Source organism: Chlorocebus sabaeus, chromosome 1 (genome assembly GCF_047675955.1).
Source record: "Chlorocebus sabaeus isolate Y175 chromosome 1, mChlSab1.0.hap1, whole genome shotgun sequence".
Classification (NCBI taxonomy): domain Eukaryota; kingdom Metazoa; phylum Chordata; class Mammalia; order Primates; family Cercopithecidae; genus Chlorocebus; species Chlorocebus sabaeus.
The window spans coordinates 114,809,735-114,836,700 of NC_132904.1; the positions used below are offsets into that span (position 1 = coordinate 114,809,735).

Consider the following 26,966-nt stretch of genomic DNA (forward strand, 5'->3'; position numbering starts at 1 on the left):
GACGTGGCTCGGGGCCGCCATCTTGGCAAGAGGCGAAGCGGCAGCGGCTCCTGTCAAGCGGGTAGCAGATCCAGAGCGGCCCGTGCTCCCCTTCCCCAGACCCTCCCCCTATCCCCAGTGGAGCCGGAGAGCGGGTGCGCCCCACCACCGCCCTCACCATGGTAAGATCCGAGCCAGGACCCGAACTCCTGGGGTCCGAGCCTCACCGTCTCTCCCTGTCGGCGGGCCTGGGGCCGGGGCCGGAGGAGCCCCGCCCTGAGGGTCTAGGGCCGGGTGCTTTGCTCGGGGCTCTGGGAGCAATGTGGCCTCCTGTGCCCGGTCTCCTGGAGATCCGACGGAGCTGACTTCAGTCCATCTGTCGTCGTGCCCGCTTCCCCACCACCCCCCAACCAGCTGGACTCCCTCGTCTGCTGGGACCTGCCCGTGAGACGGCCCGGCGTTTTTGCTCTGCGAGAACTTCGTGGTGGTGGTGCGGGTCCCAGGCTGCGGACCTCGGAACTGATGCTGTCCTGCCGGTTCCCTGGCGCTTAGGCTCAGCAAGCTGGGCCTGTCTCCGGAGGTTCTGGTCCTTCTTGTTAACCAGCTTGTCTCCCACCCCCGATATTTGCTAGGCCGTTGATAACTCGAAATGCAAATCTACTGGTGTCCAGAAATTTTTCTTTTGTTTGTTCAGAAGGGAGAAATGGAGACACAGAGCGGAAAGGAGTAACTTCTAACATTAATTTATAGGACCCAAGTGTCCCTGAAACCTTCCACTACTTCCGTAGAACTCACTTGTGTCCATTTGTTAGTGTGACTCAGGGTACATACACTGTGTAGACCACTGGGAAAATGTGAGCAAGTTCCAGAGAACACAGGGTTTGCCTTCAAGCAACTTATTGTTCAGATGAAGTAAAATGTGTATGTGGCATGTCGTAGTCAGATGTCTCACAGGAGAAGGAGTAAGAGGGGTGAGTTATCCTCTGAGACCAGTTACTTGCCTTCACATGTGTTATCTTTGTATACTCATCTGTTACAAGGATGAGAAAGGTTAATGTGGTTGAGGATGGAGGAAATTAGAACTGCTGACATCACTCAGTCTTCCTTTATCGCTGTGATTTGTAGATATTCATAAAGTAGTAGACATTCTTTGGTTTCAAAAAAGCTAGTAATTTATTTTTCAGTGCACCTTATGTCCTTTAATTTTTTGAAGGATGTTCTCTTCTGTTCTTTTTTATTCTTTTGTCAATAGATAACTTGATTTAAAACATTGTCCAGTGTACCTGAGAGATGACAGAATGTAATTTGGTGCCAGTCCTAATCAGTTCTATTGACAACCCTGTAGATAAGAACTTGGATAATGGGGGGAACTCATGCTTGAGCTTTAAGCCACTGAACAGCTTTTCTCAGCCTCAGGTATATAAATTGCATCAAACAGGTTTGCCTCCTAAAATTTTTGTGTTGTATGTAAAATTTACAGAAACTTGTATTTTCAGTTTCTCCAGGAGGTTCTGTATTTGGTTAGTGATTTTGAAACTCGGTTCCTGTTACACCCTGGAATTAATAGTGCATTTTAGAGCGTATTTTTATTTTAATGGTAAAGTTAAGGTCTTGTATTATGTAAACCAGATATAGATAATCTTTATAAAAATCTTATTTGTTAAAAGGTTATTGGAATTTAGTATTTTTAATTCATTGATAACTGAGGGATGGTAAAGCCCTACATGATATATATAAAATTTAACTTTTGCATGCTATTTTGACATGTGTATGTATACATAGAGTTGTGTCACATATTTCTGAATTATTTGGGACTTAGCATGATCCAGATACCCACAGATTTGTGTACTCTGGAGAACAATTTATCTCAGTACATTCTGCTCTGTAGAGTCTTAAGACATTGGTGTTATTTCTGTGTAATGTTTTTGGGTCCTGCTCCTTTACAAACATATCCCTGGACAGTAGAAATGTCCAGATAGGGTGAAACATTGATCTGAAAGTTGTATCAAAACTTCTAGCAATTTATTTTAGCTCAACATTTCATTATGAAATTTTCAAACATCTGGAAAAGTTGAAAGAACTTTGTAGTGAATACCCATGTAACCACCAACTAGATTCTGTAACTGACATTTCACTATATTTTATCACGTATCTAACCATCCATCCATCCCTCTCTCCATTTAAAAAAATATACATTTCAAAGTAAGTTGCAGATATCAGTACATAAACATTGATTTTTTAAAAATAAATTCCTTTTGGCTTTAGTTATTGAAGTGCACAATGTCCTAGACTGCAAAGTTCCAGTAGATAAATAAGTGAACAAATGCAAAAACAAATGCCTTCTCATGACTTCATCATAAAGTAAAGTACAAAGAACGGCATCTTTTGATTTACTTATTTTTTTAAGAGACAGGGTCTCACTATGTTGCCCAGGCTGGAGGGCAGTGGCTATTCACAGGCACTATCACAGTGCACTGTGGCCTGAAACTCCTAGCCTCAAGCGATCCTCCCACCTCCATCTCCCGAGTAGCTGGGACTGTAGACATGCGGGCCTTGATTTGATCTTTTTCTTGTATTCTGCAAATTAATGAGAACATGTTCTAACTTTTTTTCTTGTTTGTTTGGTTTTCGAGACTGAGTCTCACTCTGTCTCCAGGCTGGAGTGCAGCGGCACAATCTCAGCTCACTGCAACCTCCACCTCCCACGTTCAAGCTATCATCCTGCCTCAGCCTCCTGAGTAGCTGGGACTACAGTCGCATGCTGCCATGCCCAGCTAATTTTTTGTATTTTTAGTAGAGACAGGGTTTCACCATGTTGGCCAGGATGGTCTCTATCTCTTGACCTTATGATCTGCCCTCAGCCTCCCAAGGTGTTGGGATTACAGGCGTAAACCACCGCGCCCAGCCCCTTTTTTTCATATATGATACAGCAGCAGCACAGCTATTGTATTCTTTTTTTTTTTGAGACGGAATCTTACTCTGTCACCCAGGCTGGAGTGCAGTGGTGCGATCTTAGCTCTCTTCAATCTCTGCCCCCCAGGTTCAAGCTATTCTGCCTCAGCCTCCCAAGTAGCTGAGATTACAGGTATGTGCCACCATCTCCAGCTAATTTTTCTATTTTTAGTAGAAATGTGGTTTCACCATGTTGGCCAGGCTGGTCTTGAACTCCTGACCTCAGGTGATCCTCCCACCTCAGCCTCCCAAAGTGTTGGAATTACAGATTGAGCCACCATGCCCAGCACTGTATTCTTTTTTTTTTTTTTTGGAGACGGAGTCTCGCTCTGTCACCCAGGCTGGAGTGCAGTGGCCGGATCTCAGCTCACTGCAAGCTCCACCTCCCGGGTTTACACGATTCTCCTGCCTCAGCCTCCCGAGTAGCTGGGACTACAGGCGCCCACCACCACGCCCAGCTAGTTTTTTGTATTTTTTAGTAGAGACAGGGTTTCACCACGTTGGCCAGGATGGTGTCGATCTCCTGACCTCATGATCCGCCCGTCTCGGCCTCCCAAAGTGCTGGGATTACAGGCTTGAGCCACCACGCCCGGCCCCACTGTATTCTTTATGTATCTTTTTAATTGTGTTTTGAGAGGACAGCAGAGAATGAAAATGATTCTCTTGAGTTTCCATTGATTTGCCATCTATTTATGTCTTCATATAGAAGTTCACTGCAGAAACTGATAATGGGTGTGTGTGTGTGTGTTTTAATTCTCTACAAGCTTTTGTTTTAGAATAGAAATGTGATGGATTTAAAACCCTCACTGAGTGAATTACTTTTCAAGGTTTAGGTTTTGTATGTGGTCTACATTTTATTGTAATCTTCTTTCTGATTTTATCTATAATAGCTTCACGTAAATAGGAAAAACCGAACAGTCCTCCCTGACAATTATAGAAACTAGCTTTAATATGGCCATGAATCGTGTGTGTGTGTATAAAATATTGCAGTGAATTACAAAGGAGAAGGTGACTATAATTCTGAAAGTAAGGAATCCTGAAGCATTTAGAGGTTCAAGAAAGAACTTGACTTTTTTTGAGACAGAGTTGTGCATATTTATGCTGAATTATACCACCTGTTATTCTTGTACCTCTCTTGCACACACAATTTGTTATGGTTAGACAGTTTGCCGTCTTGCAGCCTAATACTACCATAAAATATTGTTCCAAAGTGGTTAGAACTGGAGCAGTGGGTATAAAATGGAAGTTTGTACGTTTTCTGTCACTGTATTTTTTTTTTTTTCTGTTACTGTAGTTTTCAAATGCTTAGACTTATAGAACTTTAAAGACACAGCACTTTGGATTTCATATAAACTAATCTCCTACTTTAGGGATATTTCAATAATCAATTAAGTGACTTATCCAAGGTCACATGATTAGTGGCAAAGGCAGAACAGAAACCTAATTCTCCAGGTTTCTTAACTTGGGGCACTTAACAATTCATGTAGTTAAGTCTGTGTAGCAGAGAGTTGTTATTTAGTCCAAAGATAGTGTACTCAAACCATGTAAGAATTATTAAAAGTTGTTTGGCAAAACCTAACCTAATGGGGGAAGGTTTTTTTTTTTTTTTTTTTTTTTTTTTTTGAGCAGTCCTGGAGAGGTCATCTAACTTATGGGCCCTCAGTTTTCACATCTATAAGACAATCAAGCGCTCTTGCAAGTTCCTTTTAGATCTGGAATGTTTTTTTCCAAAAATGTTAAAGAAACAAAAACTTTGTAATCATTTTTATTAATTCTTCCTCGGAGAAAATCAGATCAAATTTCAATAGGGAAAATTGTTAACTTACCTTTTAGTATATGCTATATTTTAATAATTGTTAAACCAGTAAACATTGATATGAAGAGGTTTATTATTTCAAGAACTTTAAGAAGACAAATGTTAATTTAGGATAGGATAAATTTATCATGTTTAGAGGTGACCATACGTTCTAGCCGTGTTAGTAGCTGTAACAGACCTATGTCAACTGCCTAGAACCTGTGATTTGTGGTGTCCTGGATGTTTTGATATTTATGCTATACTTAGTATGGGGAACTTTGGTCCTACTTTGGAAGCCTTGTTTTGCTTGTATCTGGATAATGGAATGACTCAAAGAGAGACATATGATTTTACCCTACTGCTTTCTTCATCTTGACATATGAAATCCTGGAATTCTGACCAGGTGTGGTGGCTCATGCCTGTAATCCCAGCACTTTGAGAGGCTGAGGCAGGTGGATCACTTGAAGTTGGGAGTTTGAGACCAGCCTGGGCAACATGGCAAAACCCTGTCTCTATAGAAAAATATAAAAAGTAGCCAGGTGTGGTGGCATGTGCCTGTAGTCCCAGATACCTGGGAGGCTGAAGTGGGAGAATCACCTGAGCCCAGAATGTTGAGGCTGCACTGAGCTGAGATCACACCACTGCACTACAGCTTGGGCAATAGAGCAAGACTGTCTCAAAACAATCCTGGAGGCCGGGCGCGGTGGCTCAAGCCTGTAATACCAGCACTTTGGGAGGCCGAGACGGGCGGATCATGAGGTCAGGAGATCGAGACCATCCTGGCTAACACGGCGAAACCCCGTCTCTACTAAAAAAATACAAAAAACTAGCCGGGCGAGGTGGCGGGCGCCTGTAGTCCCAGCTACTTGGGAGGCTGAGGCAGGAGAATGGCGTAAACCCGGGAGGCGGAGCTTGCAGTGAGCTGAGATCAAGCCACTGCACTCCAGCCTGGGTGACAGAGCGAGACTCCATCTCAAAAAAAAACAAAAAACAAAAAAAAATCCTGGAATTCATTAAAGCATGATTTAAATGCTGTTTCCTTTTTTTTTTTTTTTTTTTTTTTTTTTTTTTTTTTTTTGAGACGGAGTCTCGCTTTGTCGCCCAGGCTGGAGTGCAGTGGCGCGATCTCGGCTCACTGCAAGCTCCGCCTCCCGGGTTCCCGCCATTCTCCTGCCTCAGCCTCCCAGTAGCTGGGACTACAGGCGCCCGCCACCTCGCCCGGCTAATTTTTTGTATTTCTTAGTAGAGACGGGGTTTCACCATGTTAGTCAGGATGATCTCGATCTCCTGACCTCGTGATCCGCCCGTCTCGGCCTCCCAAAGTGCTGGTATTACAGGCTTGAGCCACCGCGCCCGGCATTTTTTTTTTTTTTTTTTTTTGAGGCAGTCTCACTTTGTAGCCCAGGCTGGAGTAAAGTGGTGTGATCTCGGCCGGGCGCGGTGGCTCAAGCCTGTAATCCCAGCACTTTGGGAGGCCGAGACGGGCGGATCACGAGGTCAGCAGATCGAGACCATCCTGGCTAACACGGTGAAACCCCGTCTCTACTAACAAAATACAAAAAACTAGCCGGGTGAGGTGGCGGGCGCCTGTAGTCCCAGCTACTCGGGAGGCTGAGGCAGGAGAATGGCGTGAACTCGGGAGGCGGAGCTTGCAGTGAGCTGAGATCCGACCACTGCACTCCAGCCCGGGCGACAGAGCGAGACTCTGTCTCAAAATAAAATAAAATAAAATAAAAAGTGGTGTGATCTCGGCTTACTGCAACTTCCGCCTCCCAGGTTCAAGCAATCCTCCCACCTCACTCTCCCCAATAGCTGGGACTACAGGCGTGCACCACCACACTCGGCTAATTTTTTGTGTTTTTTGGTAGAGACAGGGTTTTACCTTTTTGACCAGGCTGGTCTCGAACTCCTGACCTCAGGTAATCCACCCGCCCTGGCTCCCAAAGTGCAGAGATTAAGGCATGAGCCACTGCGCCCTGTCTAAATGCTGTTTCTTCTATCAAGTCATCCCTGACCTTACCAGCTGGATGTAATCTCTTCCTCTGAATTTCTACCCACTTTATCAGTGACTCTCTTATGTTACTTAACACATTCTGCCATACATTACAGTGATTTGCATTTGTGTCTCATCCCTATTAAGCTTCTTGTAGGCAGAATGCTAGTCTGTGTCATCTTAATTCTCAGAAAGCATGTTGTATGCATAGTAGGTGTTCAATAAATAATTACTTAGTTAATTCTTATAACATCACAAAAATGGAGATTACCAGTACCTATAATTAGTTTTTGAACGTGCTCAACAGTAAAGTGGATGGGCCGGGTGCGGTGGCTCACTCCTGTAATCCCAACACTTTGGAGGCCAAGGCGCGCAGATGACTTGAGGCCAGGAGTTGGAGACCAGCCTTGCCAACATGACGAAACCCTGTCTCTATTAAAAATAGAAAAATTAGCCAGGCTTGGTGGTGCTGGCCTGCACCTGTAGTCCCAGCTGCTCGAGCGGGAGGCTGAGGCATGAGAATTTCTTTTTTTTTTTTTTTTTTCGAGACAGAGTCTCGCTCTGTTGCCCAGGCTGGAGTGCAGTGGCCGGATCTCGGCTCACTGCAAGCTCCGCCTCCTGGGTTCACGCCATTCTCCTGCCTCAGCCTCCCGAGTAGCTGGGACTACAGGCGCCCGCCACCTCGCCCGGCTAGTTTTTTGTATTTTTTTTAGTAGAGACGGGGTTTCACCGTGTTAGCCATGATGGTCTTGATCTCCTGACCTCGTGATCCACCGTCTCGGCCTCCCAAAGTGCTGGGATTACAGGCTTGAGCCACCGCGCCCGGCCTAGAATTTCTTGAACCCAGGAGGCAGAGCTTGCAGTGAGCTGAGATGGTACCACTACACTCCAGCCTGGACTACAGAGTGAGACACTGTCTCAAAAAATAAATAAAGTGGATAGTAACATACACCTTTTTGTTCCTTTTTCCCTTTCAAGTTGCCCTTGATGTTTTTACCTAAATTTTACCTGTATGGTATAGAGGTGTTTTTAACTCTAGTTGGAAACCTAAGAACTACCCTTGAGCCTGTAAACATTGTTTCTAACAGTTTTATTATTAGATATGGGGTTTCTGTTAAATGCAGCATGTTTATATAGGTCTGAAGTTTTGGTCTGAGCTGTCCTTTCTTTAGATGTGCATTTGATTTGTCTTATTCCTTCAGAACCTCATAAAATTCTAACATAGAGGACCATAACTTCCTAGAGCTGTGATTCTCAAACTTTTAAGGATAGGAGGCCCTACAGGGATTACATTTACAATATGCTCCCATTTATTAATAATATCTCTCATTGCATGAGGGGATTTTCTGTGGGCCATTTGAGAATAACTTCTCTGGAGGATCAATGCATTCCCTGAAACTATATGTAAAATTTTGGGGGGAGAATCAATATTCATTATTTGAATATCAAAATATTGACAAAGACAAAAATCCATTGCCTTGGCCGGATGCTATAGCTCACACTTGTAATCCCAGCACTTTGGAAGGCTGAGGTGTGCAGATCACTTTAGCCCAGGAGTTTGAGAGCAGCCTGGACGACATGGTGAAACCCCGTCTCTCTCTTTTTTTTTTTTTTAATAAAAAAAGAAAAATCCATCACCTTGAAGTGACATAATTTTTTTTCATGAGATGCATGTTTGTTATTACTAATGGTGCTGTTTTACATCATGAATATATGTGCTACAAGTTGTATAGCACTTTTGAAGTACAGTTTCATTATAGTCATTTGGCCCTCATAATAGCTTATAAGGTCATTAGATAATGCTGCATTTTATAGGAAAAGAAACAAGGTTAAGAGAGGTTGAGTAACTGAAGGTCAGACAGATGGTAAATAGAAGAACAAAACTAGAATATAGATTTTCTCACTCCCAGTCATTTAGTTTTTCTGATATATCAGCTTGGTTCTTTGCAAATTTTGGGACACTAATTCTAACTCAGTCTTTGGGAAAAGGAGAAACCAATGTGATATGATTCCAAATATAAGGGAATTCCCCACTTTTCTGATGGGACTATTAAGAAGAAAAGCTTTTTGCCAATTATATAAACTTTTAAGAATGTAACAAAAATAGTCCAGGCGCGGTGGCTCACACCTGTAATCTCAGCACTTTTGGAGGCCGAGCTGGGTGGATCCCCTGAGGTCAGGCATTCGAGACCAGCTTGGCCAACCAATATGGTGAAACCCCGTCTCTACTAGAAATACAAAAAAAAAATTAGCTGGGCGTGGTGGTGGCGCCTGTAATGCCAGCTACTCGGGAGGCTGAGGCAGGAGAATCGCTTGAACCTAGGAGGCGGAAGTTGCAGTGAGCCAAGATCTTGCCATTGTACTCCAGCCTGGGCAACAAGAGCAAAACTCTGTCTTTTAAAAAAGAAGAAAAACGAAAAACAAAACCAAAAAACTCCTCTCTTAGGTCCGTGCCTCCAAGATGACAAAGAAAAGAAGGAACAACGGTCATGCCAAAAAGGGCCGCGGCCACATGCGGCCTATTCGCTGCACTAACTGTGCTCGATGTGTGCCCAAAGACAAGGCCATTAGAAATTCGTCTTTCAAAACATAGTCCCACAGCAGCAGTCAGGGACATTTCTGAAGCGAGCATCTTTGATGCCTATGTGCTTCCCAAGCTGTATGTGAAGCTACATTACTGTGTGAGTTGTGCAATTCACAGCAAAGTAGTCAGGAATCAATCTCATGAAGCCCGCAAGAACCAAACACCCCCTCCCCAATTTAGACCTACAGATTGCTGCCCCACGTCCCCCACCAAAGCCCATGTAGGGAGCTGAGTCCTTAAAGACTGAAGACAGACTATTCTCTGGAGAAAAATAAAGTGGAAATTGTACTTTAAAAAAATATCAAAAATAGTCCAATATGTTCTTAAAATAGTTAATTTACATATATGTTTTAAATTACATAAATCTTAATTTAGAAATAATTTTTTCCATTTTTATATTCATAAAGCAATTTTGTCTAGATTCTTTATGAACATCATATCATCACTCAGGCCACTTTTTGAATCATCAGTTTGCTATTTAGCAGTTTTGAATCCATGTGTGATATATTGGCAGTTTGGGAAATTTTATCCCAAGTCATAAAAACCCATTTATATAATACTAGGACAGTTGCTTTTAAAAGGAATATTTATAACTGATATTCAACACATGAAATTGTGAGTTCTGGCTAGGTGTGGTGACTCATGCTTGTAATTCCAGCACTTCGGGAGGCTAGGGTGGGCTGATCACTTGAGTCCAGGAGTTCAAGACCAACCTGGGCAACATGGTGAAACCCCACCTCTACTGAAAATACAAAAATATGCCAAGCGTAGTGGCACCTGCCCATGGTCCCAGCTCCTTTCAAGGGGCTGAGGCAGGAGGATTGTTCAAGCCCAGAAGTTGAGGCTACGTGAGCCACGATCGCACCATTGCAGTCCAGCCTGTGTGACAAAGTGAGACCCTGTCTCCAAAAAAAAAAAGAAATTGTGAATTCTGATCCTCAGGATAATTACTAAATCCAGTGACCTTTCGTTACTACCACATGCAAAACTAGCATAGTTTGAAGATAAGGTGTATCCCAGACAACTCTTTTAGTTCAATATAGTCGTCGAGGGAGCACCTTTAATATGACAGACTGTGGAAGGATTCAAAACTACACAACTCTTTTTAAAAAATATATAAGTATTCCTTCCATAAAAATATATTATTATGATAGCATATTTTTACACCTAAAAAATTAGCAATAATTTTTTAGTATTATCAACTATTCAATCACTGTTCAAATTTGATTTGTACATTGTGATGGACTGACATGTCTAAGTCTCTTTTAATGTGTGTTTGTATTTTTAGTAGGGGTGGGGTTTCTCCATGTTGGTCAGGCTGGTCTCGAACTCCCGACCACAGGTGATCCACCCGCCTCTGCCTCCCAAAGTGCTGGGATTATAGGTGTGAGCCACTGTGTGTGGCCCAAGACTACTTTTTAAAAACTGTTTAGGGCCTATGCCCTAAAAAGGGCATAAGCACTTTGGCTTATGCCTGTAATCCCAGCACTTTGGGAGGCCAAGGCGGGTGGATCACTTTTACCTTAGGTGATCGAATTTAGGAGTACTGAGTTCTAAAAATGCAAAATTAACTGGGTATGGTGGCATGCACCTGTAATCCCAGCTACTTGGGAGGCTGAGGCAGGAGAATTCCTTGAATCTGGGAGGTGGAGGTTGCCGTGAGCTACAATCACGCCATTGCACTCCAGCCTGGGCAAAAAGAGTGAAACTCCATCTTAAAAGGAAGTTAAAATAAGAAAAAAAAATTAACTGGGCGTAGTGGCAGGCGCCTGTAGTTCCAGCTATTCGGGACCACTTGCTGTTGAGAAATAAGCATGATGGTGATTGTCTCCCACATACCCTAATTACCTATTTTCAGTGGATAAGGATGTTATGTTCTCCTATAATATGAAACTATTGATGTATTGAAACTATAAGAATATTAGGCCGGGCACAGTGGCTCAAGCCTGTAATCCCAGCACTTTGGGAGGCTGAGACGGGCGGATCATGAGGTCAGGAGATCGAGACCATCCTGGCTAACACGGTGAAACCCCATCTCTACTAAAAAATACAAAAAAAAAAAAACTAGCTGGGCGAGGTAGCGGGTGCCTGTAGTCCCAGCTACTCGGGAGGCTGAGGCAGGAGAATGGCGTAAACCCGGGAGGCGGAGCTTGCAGTGAGCTGAGATCTGGCCACTGCATTCCAGCCTGGGCGACAGAGCGAGACTCCGTCTCAAAGAAAAAAAAAAAAAAGAAACTATAAGAATATTTATTTAAATTGGCTAACTTGTTTTTCTTCAAGCTACTCACCTGTAGAGCTTTCTGTAAAGCTGAGAAGCCTGACCAGTAGGATTTTGATATTTCAGAGGTTATATCCTAGCATTGAGGCTTCCTAAATGTTTTAATAGTGTTTGTTACGGGCCGGGCGCGGTGGCTCAAGCCTGTAATCCCAGCACTTTGGGAGGCCGAGACGGGCGGATCACGAGGTCAGAAGATCGAGACCATTCTGGCTAACATGGTGAAACCCCGTCTCTACTAAAAAATACAAAAAACTAGCCAGGCGAGGTGGCAGACGCCTGTAGTCCCAGCTACTCGGGAGGCTGAGGCAGGAGAATGGCGTAAACCCGGGAGGCGGAGCTTGCAGTGAGCTGAGATCCGGCCACTGCACTCCAACCCGGGCGACAGAGCAAGACTCTGTCTCAAAAAAAAAAAAAAAAAAAAGTGTTTGTTACTTGTGCTTGTGAATGAGCTCTTGGGTTCCTGCACTGAGGAGACTGGACTTAATTTTCTTACTCCCTTGCTCATGGCATTTGAGGTCTCTGCTGCTTCCTTTGGTGCTTTATTTGTTTTGTTTAGTGAAATGCCAGATGCTAAAATAGGGGGCTATTAGGTCTTGATCATTGCCTAATATCAAAACCTATGTGAAACATTGAGCCATTTAGATTTCTATTTTGCAGATTGTTTGGATATCCGGGAGTAAGACAGTGTGAATGGGAAAGTTAGTCAAGGAGCAGAAGATAAATTTAGACTCAGTAGCTTGGGTTCATATTCTAGATAAAAATAATAAATGTAAGGGGCTTCTTATGTCTTTAATATTTTTAATTTGCCTGATCACATTTCAGCGTGGGCTTGGAAATATCTTGCTCTTTTTAGAAAAAGTTTTAAGCTGTTCTTTGTGGGTTTGCCAAAGCAAAGAGCAACCCAGTTCTGAGTCACAGGAGACTTATTAATATATGTATGGTCTTGGAAAAAGGTCATTTCATTACACAGTTTTTCTATAGGTATGTTATTGAAAAACAGGAATAATAGCGTTAGTTTCCCCTACCTTAGCTTTGTCTTATAAATTACGTATTACAATGAAAAGAACAATGGAGTAAAAGTTTGAAACTCAGCATTCTTTTTTTTTTTTTTTTTTTTTTTTTTTTAAAGACAGAGTATTGCTCTGTTGCCCAGGCTGGAGGGCAGTGGCTCGATCTCTGCCTCCCGGGTTCAAGTAATTCTCGTGCCTCAGCCTCCTGAGTAGCTAGGATTACAGGTGCATGCTACCATGCCTGGCTCATTTTTGTATTTTTAGTAGAGATGGGGTTTTGCCATGTTGGCCAGGCTGGTCTTGAACTCCTGACCTCAAGTAATCCAGCCACCTTGGCCTCCCAAAGTGCTGGGTTTACAGGTGTGAGCCACTGTGCCCGTGAAAGTCAATATTCTATTGCTCGTCATGTCAGCTGGTCGTGGTAGCTCACGCCTATAATCTCAGCACTTTGGGAGGCCAAGGCAGGGGTATTGCTTGAATCTAGGAGTTCAAGACCAGCCTGGGAAACATAGCGAGACACTGTCTCTACTAAAAGCTTTTTAAAAATTAGCGAGGCTCAGTGGCACGCACTTGTAGTCCTAGCTACTCAGGATTTCTTGAGCCCAGGAGTTTGAGATTGCAGTGAGCTGTGATCTTGCCATTGCACTCCAGCATGGGTGACAGAGTGAGACTCTGTCTTAAAAATAATACTACTACTAGTTCTGTCACTAAATAAATATGTCATTCTATGGAACATTTCCTGGGATGTTGAGAAAACAGATGTGAAGAAATAATAGTACTTATTTATGCGTATGTTCCTGGCAGGTGCTGTTGGCAGCAGCGGTCTGCACAAAAGCAGGAAAGGCTATTGTCTCTCGACAGTTTGTGGAAATGACCCGAACTCGGATTGAGGGCTTATTAGCAGCTTTTCCAAAGCTCATGAACACTGGAAAACAACATACGTTTGTTGAAACAGAGAGTGTAAGATATGTCTACCAGCCTATGGAGAAACTCTATATGGTACTGATCACTACCAAAAACAGCAACATTTTAGAAGATTTGGAGACTCTAAGGCTCTTCTCAAGAGTGGTAAGAGTACTGCTACAATACTGGGTTCCACTTTTTGTTTTACATTTTGTGCGAAACTAGTTTTTCCTCCAAAGCAGCTGATGCTCACCAGTTTGCAGGCTCCTGCTTCCCACCCCAGCGACTTACTGCTGCAGCTCCTTGTTTGTTCAGCAGACATTTATTGGGTGTCCTCTTAGAATATAGGTGTCCCAAAAGAATATGGGAACTACTCTTTCATTTCCCAGTTCTAGAGCAGTTGTTCTAATCTGCCGTTATAGTTCTGATACTTGTTTGGTTGTGCTTTTTAGATAATGTTTTTTAGGTAAGACTTACTGATCCAAACATACACACACACACACACACACACACACACACACACACACACACTTCTCTTTAAGACTTTATGCCAAAGTCTTGCTTAAAATGAAGACTAAGGCCGGGCGCGGTGGCTCACGCCTGTAATCCCAGCACTTTGGGAGGCCAAGGCAGGCGGATCACGAGGTCAGGAGATCGAGACCCTCCTGTCTAATATGGTGAAACCCCGTCTCTACTAAAAAATACAAAAAAAATTAGCCAGGCATGGTGGCAGGCACGTGTAGTCCCAGCTACTCGGGAGGCTGAGGCAAGAGAATGGTATGAACCCAGGGGCCGGAGGTTGCAGTGAGCCAAGATCATACCACTGCACTCCAGCCTGGGCAACAGAGCAAAACTCTGTCTCAAAAAAAAATAATAATAAAAAAGACTAAGGCCAGGTGCGGTAGCATGTGCCTGTAGTCCAAGCTACTCAAGAGGCTGAGGCAGAAGGATTGCTTGAGGCCAGGAGTTCAAGTGAATAGGCATTATACTTCAGTGTGGGCAACACAGCAAGACCCCAATTCCTTTTTTTTTTTTTTGAGACAGAATCTCGCTCTTGCCCAGGCTGGAGTGCAGTGGCACAATCTCGGCTCACTGCAACCTCCGCCTCCCAGGTTCAAGCAATTCTCTGGCCTCAGCCTCCCGAGTAGGTGAAATTACAGATGTGCACCACCATGCCTGTCTAATTTTTGTATTTTTAGTAGAGACAGGGTTTCACCATGTTGGCCAGGCTAGTGTTGAACTCCTGACCTCGGGTGATCTGCCTTTCTTGGCCTCCCAAAGTGCTGGGATTACAGGCATGAGCCACTGCACCCGGCCGTAAGAATCAGGGTCTTGGGCGCGGTGGCTCACGCCTATAATTCCAGCACTTTGACCAACATGGTGAAACCTCGTCTCTACTAAAAATACAAAAAAATTAGCTGGGTGTGGTGGTGGGCACCTGAAATCCTATTACTCAGCAGACGGAGGCACAAGAATTGCTTGAACCCGGGAGGCAGCGGTTGCAGTGAGCTGAGATCGTGCCACTGCACTCCAGCCTGGGCAACAGAGTGAGACTTTGTCTTAAAAAAAAGAAAAAAAAATCAAGGTCTTAGGCTGGGTCCAGTGGCTCACACCTGTAATCCCAGCGCTTTGGGAGGCCGAGGCAAGCAGATCACCTGAGGTCAGGAGTTCAACATTAGCCTGGCCAACATGGTGAAACGCTGTCTCTACTAAAAATACAAAGATTAGCTGGGCGTGGTGGCGTACACTCGTAGTCCCAGCTACTCTGGAGGCTGAGGCAGGAGAATGGCTTGAACCTGGGAGATGGAGGTTGCAGTGAGCCGAGATTGTGCCACTGCACTCCAGCCTGGGCAGCAGAGTGAGACTCCATCTCAAAAAATAAAATAAAGACTAGAAGTAGCTAAGGGATTTGGGTTATTGAAATTTATATAATTTAAAGGATAAGACTTGGAAATATAGCTGCTGATAAATTCTAAATCTTTCTTTTTTATTGGTGTCCACGATTAGATCCCTGAATATTGCCGAGCCTTAGAAGAGAATGAAATATCTGAGCACTGTTTTGATTTGATTTTTGCTTTTGATGAAATTGTTGCCCTGGGATACCGGGAGAATGTTAACTTGGCACAGATCAGAACCTTCACAGAAATGGATTCTCATGAGGAGAAGGTTTTCAGAGCCGTCAGAGAGGTAAATAGGATCTTCTCTGGGACTACCTGTTTGTGTATCTTCCTCTTAGGCTTCACTAATCTGATTTTCCAATTTTTACTTTCTGATGTATAGACTGTATTCAAAGCTACATCCAGGCTGGGCACAGTGGCTCATGCCTATAATCCCAGCACTTTGGGAGGCAGAGGTGGAAGGATCACTTGAGTCCAGGAGTTCAAGACCAGCCTGGACAGCATAGTGAGACCCTGTCTCTAGGGAAAAAAAAAAAAAATTAGCCAGGCATAGTAGCACGTGCCTGTGGGTCCCAGCTACTTGGGAGACTGACATGGGAGGATCACTTGAGGCCAGGAAGTTGAGGCTGCAGTGAGCCGTGATCGTGCCACTTGCACTCCAGCCTTGGTCACAGAGTGAGACCCTGTCTCAAAAAAAAAAAAAAAAAAACAGCTACATTCATGTATGTCTTTTTCTGTAGACTCAAGAACGTGAAGCTAAGGCTGAGATGCGTCGTAAAGCAAAGGAATTACAACAGGCCCGAAGAGATGCAGAGAGACAGGGCAAAAAAGCACCAGGATTTGGCGGATTTGGCAGCTCTGCAGTATCTGGAGGCAGCACAGCTGCCATGATCACAGAAACCATCATTGAAAGTGATAAACCAAAAGTGGCACCTGCACCAGCCAGGTATAATCAATCCATTGTACTTTAGAATGCCAGATGATGGGTGTATATGTGTCTATCTTTGAAGTGATAATCTGATTTCTTGGAAAGCTGTAAATAATGAAGGACTTGATGAAGTAAGATATGATGTTAAATTTGGCCACATAAAATGTGAGGATAAAGAAGAAATCTGAATGTGATGTTTTTCCTTTTGTATAAAAGAGAGTTATAAATTATGTCATGACCTCAGTTTCCTATGAGAGTTGCCTTATTGTGGGGGAGAAAGGGATATTTAATGCTTTATGGAATGTAGATTTTTAATCTTGATGTTCAAAGATTGATTTTAGGGGTAATCTGTGAATTACCCGAAATTATATGCAAAATTTTGTGCACAGGTATGTTTCTCTGGATGGAGGATACAAAGTTTTCATCAGATCATGTGTGCTTGTAAAAATATACCTTTGGGTAATGAATTTCAAATTTTTCCACTTAGGCCTTCAGGCCCCAGCAAGGCTTTGAAACTTGGAGCCAAAGGAAAGGAAGTAGATAACTTTGTGGACAAATTGAAATCTGAAGGTGAAACCATCATGTCCTCCAGTATGGGCAAGCGTACTTCTGAAGCTACCAAAGTGCATGCTCCACCTATTAATATGGAAAGGTAAGTAGGAACTTTGAGTAAGAATTCAAGCTTTGAATACAGTCCACATAATTTTTAAAAAATCTTATTTCAGTGTGCTATGAATTCTTTTTCTGTCTTGTAATCTTTCCTGATTTAAAAGATTTATTCAGAGCATATTCTATGTATTAACATAAGGTCGTTTTTTGTTTTGTTTTGTTTTATTTTTTTGAGACAGGGTCTTAATATGTTGTCTAGCCTGGCCTCCAACTCCTGAGCTCAAATTAATCTTCCTGCCTCAGCCTCCCAAGTAACTGGGATACAGGCATGCGTTGCTGCACCTGACCTTTTTTTTTCCTTAAACCCTGATTGGTGGGCCCTCAGCCACCTATTTTCTATGACGTTTAGAACTTTCCTTTTACAGCTAAATTAAAGTTACTCATAGTCACACCTAGTGTTTAGCTTATCTCTTAGAATGGACCTGAATTAGGGGACTAGAGCTCTAGTGACCCCAGACTATATTTTGGCATGACTTTTTGTAATTAAAAACTCTTAAGTAGAACCAATCTTTAATCCAAAACTTGTAGATATCTTTAATAGCAAATTAATATATTTTGCATTTTTATTTTATTTATTTATTTTTTTGAGATGGAGTTTCACTTTGTCACCCAGGCTGGAGTGCAGTGGTGCAATCTCGGCTTGCTGCAAGCTCTGCCTCCCAGGCTCAAGTGATTCTCCCACCTCAGCCTCCCAAGTACCTGGGACTGCAGGCATGCACCACCATGCTGGGCTAATTTTTGTATTTTGGTAGAGATGGGGTTTTGCCTTGTTGCCCAGGCTGGTCTCGAACTCCTGGACTCAAGCAATCTGCCTGCCTCGGCCTCACAAAGTGCTGGGATTACAGGCCTGAGCCACCATGCCCAGCCATCTTTTGCAGTTCAAATATTTGAAGCCGGTATGGAATATTTTGATTCATCTCTATCTCAGGACTGTGGTACTGGCTGGTGACATTTTTAAGTGGTAGTTATCAAGTTCACATATTCGTGACTCAGATTTCTCATCTTGAAGTCAGACCTTCTACTGTTGCTGATGGTTTTGAGGTCAAGTGAAAGATAATACCAGGAGGATACCTCTATCAGGTGTGCATAAAAGAGGAGTATTTACTCTTTTTCTTTCTTGCTTTTTTTTTTTTTTTTTTTTTTTTTTTGGAGACAGAGTCTTTCTCTGTCTCTCAGACTGAAGTGCAGTGGCACGATCTTGACTTACTGCAACCTCTACCCCCTGGGGTCAAGCAATTCTCCTGCCTCAGCCTCCCAAGTGGCTGGGATTACAGGGGCACACCATCACGCCTGGCTAGTTTTCTTATTTTTAGTAGAGATGGGGTTTTGCTGTGTTGGCTAGGCTGGTCTCAAACTCCTGACCTCAAGTGATCCACCTGCCTCTACCTCCCAAAAGTGCTCGGATTATAGGCATGAGCCACCACGCTCAGCCAAGTATTTACTCTTTATATGCCCTGTTCTGTATGAAATGAACAGGGTTACACTGGGATAAATTTCTTGATTCACTAAAGCCGCTGTGCTCTTCCTAGTGGTTGCTTTGAGTGAGACAGGCTTCACACTTTTAAAAAGATGTTCCTGAGTGCAGTGGCCCACACCTGTAATCCTAGCACTTTGGGAGGCTGAGGTGGGCAGATTGCCTGAGCTCAGGAGTTCATGAGACTGCCCTGGGCATCATGGTGAAAACCTACTAAAATACAAAAAATTAACCCCTTCTCCATGAAAATACCAAAAATTAGGTGGGTGTGGTGGCGCATGCCTGTAGTCCCAGCTACTCAGGAGGCTGAGGCAGGAGAATTGCTTGAACCTGGGAAGCAGACGTTGCAGTGAGCCAAGTGACTGCACTCCAGCCTGGGCGACAGAGTGAGAGTCTGTCTCCAAAAAAAAAAAAAAAAAAAAAAAAAAAAATGTTGGAGATCATGACATATTACAGAGAATTTGAGACACTCTTTTTTCTAAATGATAAAATGCCTCTTGAGCACAGAGCAAACTTTTTTTTTTTTTTTTTTTTTTTTTTTTTTTTTTTTTGAGAGGGAGTCTGAGTCTGGCTCTGTGGCCCAGGCTGGGGTGCAGTGGCCGGATCTCAGCTCACTGCAAGCTCCGCCTCCCGGGTTTATGCCATTCTCCTGCCTCAGCCTCCCGAGTAGCTGGGACTACAGGCGCCCGCCACCTCGCCTGGCTAGTTTTTTTGTATTTTTTAGTAGAGACGGGGTTTCACCATGTTAGCCAGGCTGGTCTCGATCTCCTGACCTCGTGATCCGCCCGTCTCGACCTCCCAAAGTGCTGGGATTACAGGCTTGAGCCACCGCGCCCGGCCAGAGCAAACTTTTTTGAAGGTAAAATGGTGCCATGCATTGTCTTAAGATACACTCCTTTATGATCTTGACTCTGATGCCTTTGTTTCTAGGAAGACCTAAGAGATTGGAACAGGGAACAGGGTAGGATAACAAAATATTCTTTGTAGCCTCTGTAGTTCATCCAACCAAACATATTTATATTACTGAATATGAATAGATTGTACTTAGTAATTGCCTGTAACAGCACTTTTTAATCTTTTTTTTTTTTTTTTTTTTTTTTTTTTTTGAGGCGGAGTGTAGCTCTGTCGCCCAGGCTGGAGTGCAGTGGCCGGATCTCAGCTCACTGCAAGCTCCGCCTCCCGGGTTCACGCCATTCTCCTGCCTCAGCCTCCCGAGTAGCTGGGACTACAGGCGCCCGCCACCTCGCCCGGCTGGTTTTTTGTATTTTTTAGTAGAGACGGGGTTTCACCGTGTGAACCAGGATGGTCTCGATCTCCTGACCTCGTGATCCGCCCGTCTCGGCCTCCCAAAGTGCTGGGATTACAGGCTTGAGCCACCGCGCCCGGCCCACTTTTTAATCTTTTTAAAATTGGATTGTACTTTAATATAGTATAAAATTCAAAAGTTGTTAACAGTCAGAAGTCTTTCTCTCATGCAGCCATGCCAGTTTCTCATTTAGGAGACAACTAGTGTTAACAGAGTTTTTTTTGTATCCTGAGGGGGGTGGTCTATGATATATAGATTAATAAAAAACATGTGTATACAGTGTGTCTATTTTCCCCCTTTTATGCAAAGCAGTAAAACTAGACACATCTTCCAATTGCATTTTTCACTTAATTATTTTGGAGATAAGAATTTCTTTATTTGAAACTAGGGTAAATGCAATACCTTACCTAGACTGGATCCTCTACTACTGTAGTGTAGAAAAAACAACTCAAACTGTTTCTTTTTTTCTATTTTCTCATTCAACAGCAACAATCAACACAGAAGACTTCCATTATCCAGTGTGTTTAGGTTTTTCTGCACACATCAAGCAGGTGTCCTCCCATTCAGTTCAATTCTGATGCTATCTACCTGGGAATAGCCTCAGATTCTACAGGTTGAGAGTTCAGTCCCCCAATACTGATTCTTCCTTCCCACCAGTCATAAGTCCAGGCTTTCAGAACTTCTTACTGACCTCAAGTTTGGCCTCCCATGACCCCGTCTTTGGGTTCAATTAATTTGCTAGAGCACCCCACAGAACTCAGGGAAACTTACTTGACATTTATCAATTTGTTACAGAGGATATTTTAAAGGACACAAATAAGCAGCCAGATGAAGAGATATACATAGGGCAAGGTCTGGGAGGGTCTTGGGTGCAGGAGCTTCTGTCCCCAGGGAGCAGGGGTACGCCACTCTCTTGGAAAATGGATGAGACCTTGTTCATCTTCCTGTAAGCCTCCATGTGTTCAGCCGTCCAGAAGCTTCCCAGACCCTGTCCTCTTGAGCCTTTTATGGAGACTTCATTGGATAGGCATGATTGACAGGTGTGCAGAAATGTGATTGGACAAAGGGTATGACCTAATACTGATAGGCTGAGTGGGGAAACCCAGCAAGGCCTGTCCAGATTCTTGGCCTCTCTGTGCAACATTAATCTTCCTCCAGGATATGGTGCAGGACCCCTTGTGGAGATTAGAGTCCTGCCTTGGGCGGGTGAAAGGAGGGCAGGAGAAGGTCAAAGAGAGATTCTGTTTTCTGAGGGCTGGTCCTGAGGCCTAAAGTGCCCCAACATTATGTATAATAAGGGATATGGGAGTTATGAGCCACGAACCATGGATGAAAACCAGTACATATGTATATCATAATATCACAACTACTATTAAAAATATTATTAGGTCAACTGATGAAATTGACATATGATTGATAGATTGGATACAATTATTATATCAGTGTTAGCCTGGCATGATGGCACATGGCTATAGTCCTTGCTACTCAGGAGGCCGAGATAGGAGGATTGCTTGAGACCAGGAGTTCAAGGTTATAGTGAACTGTGATTGTGCCTCTGAATAGCCACTGCACTCCAGCCTGGGCAACATAGCAAGATCTATCTCTTAAACAACAACAGGCTGGGGGCGGTGGCTCACATCTGTAATCCCAGCACTTTGGGAGGCCCAGGCGGGCAGATCACCTGAGGTCAGGAGTTCAAGACCAGCCTGGCCAATATGGTAAAACCCTGACTCTACTAAAAATACAAAATTGAACCGGGCGTGGTGGCAGGCGCCTGAAATCCCAGCTGTGTGGGAGACTGAGACAGGAGAATCACTTGAACCCGGGAGGCAGAGGTTGCAGTGAGCCGAGATTGCACCATTGCACTCCAGCCGTGCAACAAGAGTGAAAATCCATCTCAAAACAACAACAAAAAGCTAAAAAAAAAGTATCAGTGTAAATTTGTGTAGTTAATAATGGTACTGTGATTAATTATGTAACAGAATATCCCTAATCTTATAAAAATAAGCACTGAAGTATTTAGGGGCAAAGTGCCGTGATGTATGTAATCTGCTTCTTAATGGTTCAGGGGAAAAAAATCAAATGTATAACATACATATATAATGTTTAGAGAGAGAGACACACATATGCAAATTATAAAACAAATGGGGTAAATGTTAATAGGTGAATCTAGAAAAAGGTATATATGTCTTCCTTGTATAATTTTAATTTTTTTAAGCTTGAAAATATTTTCAAATAGAACATTTTTTCAGTTGTTTTCTCACCATTGCCTACTATTCATTTGGGTGAATATTCTTTTATTTTTTATTTTCTATTTTTTTTGAGGTGGAGTCTTGCTCTGTTGCCCAGGTTGGAGTGCAGTGTTGTGATCTCAGCTCACTGCAAGCTCCACCTCCTGAGTTCACGTCATTCTCCTGCCTCAGCTTCCTGAGTTGCTGGGACTACAGGTGCCCATCACCACACCCAGCTAATTTTGTTTTTGTATTTTTAGTAGAGATGGGGTTTCACCGTGTTAGCCAGGATGGTCTCGATCTCCTGACCTCATGATCCGCCCACCTTGGCCTCCCAAAGTGCTGGGATTACAGGTGTGTGCCACTGCGCCCGTGGATATGCCTTTATTTAAGCAGCCCCCAGTGGCAGACATTCGTTTCTAAACTTTTGCCATTACAAACAATTCTTCAGTGAATAACTTAGCAGATTGTTTTGCACAGATGAGAATTTGTCTGTTGAATTGCTGTATCAAAGGGTATCGTCTTTTAAATGTTTATAGCTATAGCAGTAGCACCTTTAAAAAAACGTTGTTGATGGCTAATCATTAGACCTTGGAGAAAGGGATTTCTGGTTTCTACCTTTCTTTTTTCTTTTGTTTTGTTTTGTTTTTGAGATGGAGTTTCACTCTTGTTGCCCAGGTTGGAGTGCAATGGGACAATCTCGGCTCACCGCAACCCCTGCCTCCTAGTGAAAATAGATTTAGGAATTTAAGTACCTTTAGATTTTTAGACTTAAAGAACTTAGAAATTCTTAAACTTAGAAATAAATAGGCTTAGAAACTTAGAAGCTTAGAAAAACAACCGCCCTTAAAAACAGCATCCACCCAATGACCAGGTGGTCATCTAGAGCATCCACCCGATGACCAGATGGCCATCTCAAGCACCCGCCCGATGCCCTGTGGCTATCTAAGATACCCACCCCAAATTCCTGGAACCCAAACAGAAAAGCAAGTCCAGGAAACATCCCGCGCGGGTTCAAACTGGGTTCAAACTGACCAATCAGAGTGAAACGCTTTAGCCTGCTCCAATCCCCTTGCGCCTCAAGCTTTGTAAACATCTTTGTAGTTTTTGTATAAAAACTGTGTGTAACAAGCATTCGGGGTCCTGTGGCCAACTTCGGACATAGGACCCTAGCGCGCTAGTAATAAATCTCTCCGCTGTGACTTCCGTGTCGAGTGGTCTCTCGCGGCGACCCCTGCCCAGGAAGAAATCTAAAAACTAGGTTCCTACACTAGTTCAAGGATTCTCCTGCCTCAGCCTCCCAAGTAGCTGGGGCTACAGGCATGTACCACCACGCCTGGCTAATTTTGTATTTTTAGTAGAGATGGGGTTTCTCCATGTTGGTCAGGCTAATCTCAAACTCCTGACCTCAGGTGATCTGCCCACCTCGGCCTCCCAAAGTGCTGGGATTATAGGCATGAGCCACTGTGCCCGGCCATTGGTTTCTACCTTTCTGAACAAATGTATTACTTTCTCTTTGTAGTGTACATATGAAGATTGAAGAAAAGATCACATTAACCTGTGGACGAGACGGAGGATTACAGAATATGGAGTTGCATGGCATGATCATGCTTAGGATCTCAGATGACAAATATGGCCGAATTCGTCTTCATGTGGAAAATGAAGATAAGAAAGGGGTGCAGCTACAGGTGTGTAGAAGCTTTTGATAGGGAGTGTTAACACTTTGTCTACCTATTATAGTCTTTGTCAACTAGAGTTCCCAATATGAACCACAGAAAATTATTTAAGTTACATAACTAGCATCACTCTAAATGCATAGGAAAGAAGTTGATTTATTGCATACAGTAGCTACCTGAGAGTGAGTAAAGCAGCTGTGTTAGGATGGCTTTTAAATATTGGAACTGAATAAAAGGTCATTTTGAAATCTAATAAATGACTTCATACTCACTAGCAAAAGGTACAAAGAGATGTTTATTTTTTGCTGTTATGAAAACAGTAAATTGGCCGGGCACGGTGGCTCAAGCCTGTAATCCCAGCACTTTGGGAGGCCGAGGCGGGTGGATCACGAGGTCAGGAGATCGAGACCATCCTGGCTAACACGGTGAAACCCCGTCTCTACTAAAAATACAAAAAACTAGCCAGGCGAGGTGGCGGGCGCCTGTAGTCCCAGCTACTGGGAGGCTGAGGCGGGAGAATGGCGTGGGCCCGGGAGGCGGAGCTTGCAGTGAGCCGAGATCGCGCCACTGCACTCCAGCCTGGGCGACAGAGTGAGACTCCGTCTCAAAAAAAAAAAAAAAAAAAAAAAAAAAGAAAACAGTAAATCACTTAGGATCTTGCTTGAAATATAGTTTTTTAAAAAACAAGGCTTTAAGACAGGTGTGGTGGCTCACGCCTATAATACCAACACTTTGAGAGGCTGAGGCCAAAGGATCGCTTGAGCCCAGGAGTTCAAGAACAGCCTGAGCAATGAGGGCTGAGCAACAAGACCCTGTCTCTACAAAAACTTAAAAAATTAGCCAGACATGGTGGCACAATGCGAAATTTACTCATTCTGCTATTAAACTACCAGTGCTTGTTTTGTTAACTGAAGGGCAGTATCTAATGATGTATTTGAAAAGTACATAAAATCCTTTCAGTATAAGTGTGTGTGTTCCAACTATTGGATAGATATATATATAAGCCCTTCTTTATGTTACAGGTGTTCTTATCACATTTCATTTAGCTTAACATCTCATCACAAGAACAAATCTTTTTTAGGGAAGAGTGTTTTTGTCTACTTTCCCTCCTGTAGTCAGCACAGAATTGTCTTTTGGAAGCAGTGCTTATATTATTTGACAACATTTTTGCTGGCTTGTAAAGTGCTATCCAAAAGTGATTTCTGTTTTTTTGTTGTTGGTTTTTTTTTTTTTTTTTCCTGAGATGGAGTCTCTCTGTCGCCCAGGTTGGAGTGCAGTGGTACGATCTTGGTTCACTGCAACCTCTGCCTCCCGGGTTCAAGCAGTTCTCCTGTCTCAGCCTCCTAAGTAGCTGGGATTACAGGCACCTGCCACCACGCCCAGCTAATTTTTTTAATTTTTAGTAGAGACGGGGTTTCACCATGTTGGCCAGGCTGGTCTCAAACTCTTGACCTCATGATTCGCCCACGTCATCATCCCAAAGTGTTGGGATTTATAGGCATGAGCCACCATGCCCAGCCCTTCTGGGTATTTTTGTTTTTGTTTTTGTTTTTGTTTTGTTTTGTTTTGTTTTGTTTTTTTGACACAGAGTCTCTCTCTGTCATGCAGACTGGAGTGCAGCGGCACAACCTTGGCTCGCTGCAGCCTCAACCTCCTGGGCTCAAGCAATCCTTCCCTCCTCAGCCTCCATAGTAGCTGGGACTATAGGTGGGCACCACCACACCCAGCTATTTATTTATTTATTTATGTATTTATGTATTTATTGAGACGGAGTTTCACTCTTCTTGCCCAGGCTGGGGTGCAATGGTGTGATCTCGGCTCACTGCAACTTCTGCCTGCTGGGTTCAAGCCATTCTTCTGCCTCAGCCTCTCAAATAGCTGGGATTACAGGCATGTGCCACCATGTCCGGCCCCAGCTAACGTTTGTATTTTTAGTAGAGATGGGGTTTTGCCATGTTGGCCAGGCTGATGTCAAACTCCTGACCTCCAATGCCCCGCCCACCTCAACCTCCCCAAAAACAATTTCTTTTAAAAAGATAAGACTATCTTAATTGGCTTGGATTTTAACAACTTTAAGTCTCTAGGCAAAATTGCAACTAGACTTTACACAGAGCTTGCCCTTTTCTGCTACTTTATATAAGGCCAAAAATGCTATTTGACCCAGGCAGCTGATCAGGGTCTTACTAGAGCCTTCTGCTTGGCAAACCTGGCCCCACCATGAACCTGCTCCATGTGAAGTATTTTTGGAAAGCACTTGGTTAATGGTCTTTTAACTTTTTCAGGTGCAAACTTGTTCTATAATGACTTTTAGAGTTGAAATTATTTTTTTTTTTTAATTACTGGTTTTTAAATATCTTAAATTATTTTAAAAGTCTTTGAAGAAGGGAAATCTTTCTTCAAAATGAAAAAGAATTGGAATTTGTTAGGTACTGTATTTTAGATGTTTGGATTATGGGCCATATAAGCCTAGAGAGGGGTTGTTTCTTATCTGTCTGAACCTCAGGAGTTTTCCTTTCCTTCTCATTCTAGACCCATCCAAATGTGGATAAAAAACTTTTCACTGCAGAGTCTCTAATTGGCCTGAAGAATCCAGAGAAGTCATTTCCAGTCAACAGTGACGTAGGGGTGCTAAAGTGGAGACTACAAACCACAGAAGAATCTTTTATTCCACTGACAAGTAAGTGCCTCTGGCCAGTCCCACTAAGCTAGTTTGCATTGAGAACTGGAAATAGCCCTTGCTTTGTACACTTTTATTTTTATTGCCATAGCAAAGTTCTTTTTGACAAAATGACTTTCTTTTGAAATGGACCTGGTGCTGCATTTTGTATATTTTTATCATTAGTTTTCATTTTTACTACCTTTTATTTTGAAACCATTGTGGTTTTGTTGTTATTGTTTTAGAGACAAGGTCGTCTTCTGTTGCCCAGGCTAGAGTACAGTGGGGCGATCATAGCTCACTGCAGCGTCAAACTCCTGGACTCAAGCCATCCTCCTGCCTCAGCCTCTTGAGTAGCTGGGACTAGGACTACAGGCACATGCCACCACATCCAGCTAATTTTTTTTTTAAAAGACACAGACTCCCTCTGTCTGTGACCCAGGCTGGAATGCAGTGGTGTGATCATGGCTCATTACAACTCCTGGGCTCAGCTGATCTCCCACCTCAGCCTCCTGAGTAGCTAGGAGAACAGGGAAGTGCCACCACCCCTGGCTTTTTTTTTTTTTTTTTTTTGGAGAGGTGGAGTCTCACTTTGTTGCCTAGGCTGGTCTTGAACTCATGGCCTCAACCAATC

The 26,966-nt window shown here is 43.3% G+C and overlaps 1 protein-coding gene and 1 pseudogene across 2 annotated transcripts in view; both read left to right on the top strand.

Moving 5' to 3' along the window:
* Positions 1–26,966, top strand: part of ARCN1 (archain 1) — a 36,004-nt gene continuing 9,038 nt past the window's right edge. Inside the window, exons 1-7 of one of the 2 annotated variants that reach the window (XM_008021077.3) lie at positions 1–161; positions 13,396–13,659; positions 15,502–15,681; positions 16,133–16,338; positions 16,808–16,972; positions 23,523–23,688; positions 26,206–26,353. In XM_008021077.3, the coding sequence (XP_008019268.1) occupies positions 159–161; positions 13,396–13,659; positions 15,502–15,681; positions 16,133–16,338; positions 16,808–16,972; positions 23,523–23,688; positions 26,206–26,353 (1,132 nt within the window). In that variant the 5' untranslated portion in view covers positions 1–158. Of the gene's footprint in view, positions 162–1,378; positions 1,396–13,395; positions 13,660–15,501; positions 15,682–16,132; positions 16,339–16,807; positions 16,973–23,522; positions 23,689–26,205; positions 26,354–26,966 lie in introns of those variants that run through there. The other variant, XM_008021078.3, reaches the window with a different exon arrangement.
* Positions 9,072–9,614, top strand: LOC103248600 (small ribosomal subunit protein eS26 pseudogene; annotated as a pseudogene).